General features: G+C 42.3%; 1 protein-coding gene across 1 annotated transcript in view; it reads right to left on the reverse strand.

Annotated features, from left to right (window-relative positions):
* Nucleotides 1-6000, reverse strand: part of ganabb (glucosidase II alpha subunit b) — a 38266-nt gene that overhangs the window by 27616 nt on the left and 4650 nt on the right. Inside the window, exons 6-8 of the mRNA XM_080535654.1 lie at nucleotides 2072-2144; nucleotides 1848-1932; nucleotides 1221-1317 (exon numbers count right to left, since the gene is read on the reverse strand). Of these exons, the coding sequence (XP_080391780.1) occupies nucleotides 1221-1317; nucleotides 1848-1932; nucleotides 2072-2144 (255 nt within the window). The remainder of the gene's footprint in view (nucleotides 1-1220; nucleotides 1318-1847; nucleotides 1933-2071; nucleotides 2145-6000) is intronic.

The raw sequence follows: 6000 nt of genomic DNA on the forward strand, positions 1-6000 counted from the left end.
GCTAATGATCTTTCATTGTGCGTGTGCGTGTGTGTGTGTGTGTGTGTGTGTGCATGTATGTGACTGTCAGTCACAAGTTTATATTCTACGGATGTTGTTCAGTGCTGTATGCGCGTTCCCGGTTCCCTGTGTACTCTACTCTTGTGTACTTCATATTCGATGAGCTGATTATCTTTCGTGTACTTCATATTCGGATAAATCGGATTGCTGGATTTTAGACTTTAAGGCTTTTTAAGACCAGTGCAGGAACCCTGTCTGTCGGAACGTACCAAGCCCTACCTAATGCCATGGCCTATATGGACTAGGCAAGTACGCATACTACCGTATTTCCCGGACTATAAGTCACAGTTTTTTTCATAGTTTGGCTGGTCCTGCGACTTATAGTCAGGTGCGACTTGTATATCAAAATATATAAAATTAAACATGTTTTAAATGTTAATTCATACTGACTGATATGAACCAAGGAGCAAACATTACCGTCTAGAGCCGCCAGAGGGCGCTCTGGACTTGTGACAACTATGCTGCTGTGGAATGAGATGGGGAGCTTGGTGAACTTGGTTACCCATAACTTGCTTGTTGGACTCGCTGGCTTATGTTAATTCAGCCTATTCAGCCTCCCAGGTATGTTCTTTATGCTGTTGTGTAGCTGAATAACTGTTCATGTGTTACGTTAACATACCGGACACCTATTCAGCCTGTTGTTCTGTGTGCTATTGTGTAGTTGAATAACTTGCCGTTCCAGATTAAATGTCTGTTCTTGGTCTTGCATTTTGTGAAATACATTTCGAAATAAATGCGACTTATAGTCCAGTGCGACTTATATATGTTTCTTTTCTCTTCATGACACATTTTTTGACTGATGTGACTTATACTCCGGAAAATAAGGTACATACTACCAGGGTTCCCACACCTTCTGAAACATCAAATTCAAGCACCTTTCAAGGACTTCCAAGACTCAATTCCCTCAAATTCAAGGACCCAACACGGCATAGTTTGAGACAGAGACAAAGAGAGAGAGACAGAGAGAGAGAGTGAGCGAGAGAGCGAGAGAGAGGGGAATTCAAGCACTTTCAATGACCCATGTCTATTTTCAAAAACGTTTAAGACCTTGATTTCTGTGTCTCAAATTCACAAACTTTCAAGGACTTCAAGGACCCGTGGGAACCCTGCACGACATACGACATGCTACATGCTACATGGACTACATAGCTGTCACTCACTCAGTGGTTTTGAGCTTGAGACTGTCGGCGTGTTCCGGAATGCCGTAGACATGCTCCACCCCCGGCAGAGAGAAGTCCAGGCTGACGGAGGCGGGGCCTGGGGAGGGGGAGGAGCCAACAGCCAATCAGAAGTTGACAGAATTTAAAGTCAAAGAATAGATTTCAAGATCCTTCTGCTTGTTTATAAAGCTCTCACTGGCACAGCACCAGAATATCTGAAAGACCTTTTGCCCGATAGAGCTCTCAGGTCTTCTGACGCTGGTTTTCTCTGTGTACCACATGTACAAAAGAAGAGATTTGGTGAGGCTGCATTCTCATTTTATGCACCCAGATTGTGGAATGCACTGCCAGTTTACATTAGGGATGCAACCTCAGCACATATGTTCAAGTCAAGAATAAATACTTACTGTAATAATATTGCCTTTAAATGAATTATGATTATATAATGATTGGAGCACTTTGAGCTGCAACGTTTGCAGGAAAAGCGCTATACAAAATTATTATTATTATTATTATTATTATTAACACAGGCCTTTTTTGTTTGCCTATACACACACAATCAAAGAATCATCAGAAATTCAGGAGAGTAGTTCAGTGGACGACAGCAGAGGAGGGGGGGGGGCATACCGTTGGGTTTGCTGTCTGTGTGGGATTTGAATGTCTCTTCCCACATCCCATCCTCCACTTTCTCCTCCTCCTCTTTCACTGCCGCCTGAGAGGGGGAGAGAGAGGACAACAAGACACATACTGGTGAGACTGTGAGAGTTTTAGATGCATATATAAATGAGAGAGGGAGGGAGGGGGCAAAAAAACAAAAGAAGATGGGGTTAAATTTCGGTCAAGTTTCACACCTCCTCCCCCGCCTGTTCCTTGGCAGCCTCTGTGTCTTCTTTCTTCTCAGCACCTTCTGGGTCCGCTTGATTACTAGAGAGAGAGAGAGGGAGAGAGAGAGAGAGAGAGAGAGAGAGAGAGAGAGAGAGAGAGAGAGAGAGAATGAGAGAGAGAGAGAGAATGAGAGAGAGACAGAGAGAGAGAGAGAAAATGAGAGAGAGAGAATGAGAGAGAGAGACAGAGAGAGAGAGAGAATGAGAGAGAGACAGAGAGAGAGAATGAGAGAGAGACAGAGAGAGACAGAGAATGAGAGAGAGAGACAGAGAGAGAATGAGAGAGAGACAGAGAGAGAATGAGAGAGAGAGAGAGACAGAGAGAGAGAATTAGAGAGAGACAGAGAGAGAGAGAGAAAATGAGAGAGAGACAGAGAGAGAGAATGAGAGAGAGACAGAGAGAGAGACAGAGAGACAGACAGAGAGAGAGAGAGACGGAGAGACAGACAGAGAGACAGACAGAGAGAGAGAGAGAGAGAGAGACAGGGAGAGAGAGTCAGAGAGCGAGAGCGAGACACTGACTAACTGAAGGAATCATAAAAAAACATAAATAAAAGAAAAAGTCATTCCAAAAAAATTAGGACACACACAGAGAGAGGGAAGAGAGAGGAGAGAAGCCACTATGTACTAGTACTATCCAAGCATTTTCAATAGCTCTAAACTAAACCCTCTGAGGTTCCTAATGACAACAGGGAACAGGAGGAGTAACTAACTACCTCGGGGCTGTCCTGAGCTGTGATAACTCCCTGAGTGACTACCCTGTTTTAGATTACACTACACACACAGGCCTGCTTTGAGGACACGCTATTCCAGAGAGAGAGACAGAGAGAGAGAGAGAGAGAGAGAGAGAGAGAGAGAGAGAGCAAGAGATAGAGCGAGAGACAGAGAGAGAGGGTGGGAGGGAGAGAGAGAGCGAGAGAGACAGAGACAGAGAGAGAGAGCACGCACGCGACACACGCACAGGCACAGACACACAGAGACAGACACAGAGAGACACACACAGACATAGAGACTAGGGATGGACGGTTTTTCGGTTAAACCGAAAACCGGGGTTTATAAAAATAGAAACGGTTTTTTATCAAAACCGTCTGAAACCAATTCTTTTTTTTTTTTTTTTTTTTCCTATGTTGTTCAAAGAATAAAACTGGAACATGTCACATGTTTGTCGTGTGTGAAAATAACAATGATACAGTCTGAATCTGCCGCGCAATGAGTGAGAGGTTTGGTCAGTTGTGAAGAATAACTGAGGATTAATATCTAATTGGGATTATATTTAAGGGTAACGAATCACTCTATGGGAAAGATAGTTGCCTTCAGTTATTGGTAGATAGGAAAGGTTTTTTACAATTACTCGCTTACATTTAATAAGATCATTTTCGCTGCTCTCTGTAAAGCGCATTGGGTCACTTTTGTGAGAAATGCGCTATAGAAATAAAATGTAATTTGATTTGATATCAATCAATCAAACTTTATTTATGTTCTATAGCACAAATCATGCATTGAATGTAACTCCAAGTGCAGTATTTACTAAACCACAATATAATAAAACAAGAGCTATACGGATCAAGAGTGTTTGTGCACAGCACCACTGTGTGTGAAGGCGCTACTGAAAGTGATGACAGAACGCATGTCTCAGAAGATACGCGGTCACTTAGTGACGCAAAGGTAGTTCTGTATTTATCTCTATCTGTATTAGTACATTTATTTTGAAAGCTCTATTTTGACAGCTCTACCATGGGCACTTTTATTTTGATGGGGCATTCTTTGTTGATTGACTTACGACAGTTCAGGACGAGTCAGTCTCGCGGCATGTGGTTTTTATGAAAAGCTTTAAGTATGTTCACTGCATAATTCTAAGTCTAATATTTCAGTGATTATTGAGCAGTATTCAAATATTTTAATACATTGAGCAGCAGCTGAAACTTTGTCTAAGAACCAAGATATTGAGAAAGCAGTTCATTCAATGAAGACGCTGTTCCAAGAGATGATCTTCCGTGCAGGCGTGCACCCTGGATCAGCGGAGCTGGTGTGTTAAGTGTTCATGTGTTTTCATGTATGGTGTAGCTTACAAAAGTCTGCCTTTCCACTTATATTTGTGAAACTAAGTAGCCTAAATGTGTTGCGACTGTGCTTACGGTGTTTTAATGGTGTTCGACATGAGTGTATTGTAGCAGTAGGGCTCAATTATTTGAAATTGTCGCTCTCTCTCTTTTTTTTTTTTTTTTTTTTTTTTCCGGTCGTTTTTCGGTTAACCGGAAAACCGCGGTTTTAGTCTTTGACGGTTTTTCGGTTTCAATAATTGGAAACCGTCCATCCCTAATAGAGACACACACAGACAGACACACACACACACACACACAGATACACACACAGACACACAGAGACACAGAGACACAGAGAGACAGACACAAGCACAGACACACACACACACACACACACACACACACACACACACACACACACACACACACACACACACACACAACTGAACTGCTTCTTTAAGTCAGTGGTGTGGTGTGATGGTGAAATCAAGCCTGTTTAAGAAGCAGGAGTGAGTCCAGCTGGCTCTCACATCAAAGACAGTTTGCGTTTCAAATTAGGTTTTAAAAAGCACCTGGCAGGTCGAGGTCACCACAACCTTGACACCCCTGACCCATTAAAGCGTGACATCTTACCTAGGCTAGTCTCTAGACAGCAACTCAATACAACCTCACAAAAACACAACAGAACACACTTACAAAGGCTTTAGGTGGATTTACCTAGAGAATACCCACTTGAAAGTATCCCACACGCTACCAACTGTGCTAGTTATCTTATAGGAGAAACTGAGGAGGTTGAAGAGAAGAGCAAAATGGTGGAACAGCATGAGGGGGGAAGAAAAAAATAAAATAATAAACAGAGTGAAAGGTAAAGAAACAAACAAACAATTGTGCATTATGTTATGAGAGCATGCGTTGTGGATGTGCCAGCCTGTCAGGGTTCCCACACCTTCTGAAACATCAGATTCAAGCATCTTTCAAGGACTTTCAAGACTCAATTCCCTCAAATTCAAGGACCCAACAGGGCATAGTTTGAGACAGATCTAGATGAGAATGTATGTGTGGTGGCCTGGGAAAACCCTTCACATGGTGGCATTTTGACATTTTCTTTTTTATTTATTTCCATAAATTAGAAGTTCTCAGCTATGCATAACTGGTTGAATGACTGAGATAGCCCGTTATTTTAAAAAGTTATGAGCATTTTAATGTATCATGTCAAAAAAAGTGAAAGGTGAGAAATGCTGCCCCCGACTCCTTTCTCCTCCGGGTCGGGGGAGGAGCCTATGCAGATCGGCCGGTCGCGTTTGTCTGCTTGTGATGCGGTGTTAGTCTGGTCGCCTCGTCGGTATGCGAGGGACAGATCCATTAGTGTGTCTTCTAGTTAAGATGTTATTACTTTATGCTTATTGTGAGCATCAGTAAACTGGCAATAACACAGGTGGAAGTATCGTCTCTCCTTTCGCTCATGTGTGTGTGCGTTGCTTAACTGAGAATGAGACACGTTCAACATGACGTTGTTTCACTAGCAAACTACCCACCACAAAAACATAAAAATAAGTACTTTCTCTTTTGTTTTCTTAAAATGTTTATTCACCATAATGTAGTATGGAGTTCAAAGTACTAGAATACCACATAATATCAACATCGCGATTTCCATCTATTTTTGCTCTTTGCCACAAACGAACGCCAGCGACATCCGACGGGTTTTCCCATGCCACCACACATATAATAGGAACTATCCACTCACAGACCACAATTAAAAAGAGAGGCTTGAATGTGTGAACACTAGATGGTCTCTTGCCTTCTCTACCACGGCACAGCAAAACAATATTGTGAAATATGTGTATAGTTAAGCAA

The sequence above is a fragment of the Nansenia antarctica genome (genome assembly GCF_963989245.1).
Source record: "Nansenia antarctica genome assembly, chromosome: 7".
In the NCBI taxonomy this organism is placed as follows: Eukaryota; Metazoa; Chordata; class Actinopteri; order Argentiniformes; family Microstomatidae; genus Nansenia; species Nansenia antarctica.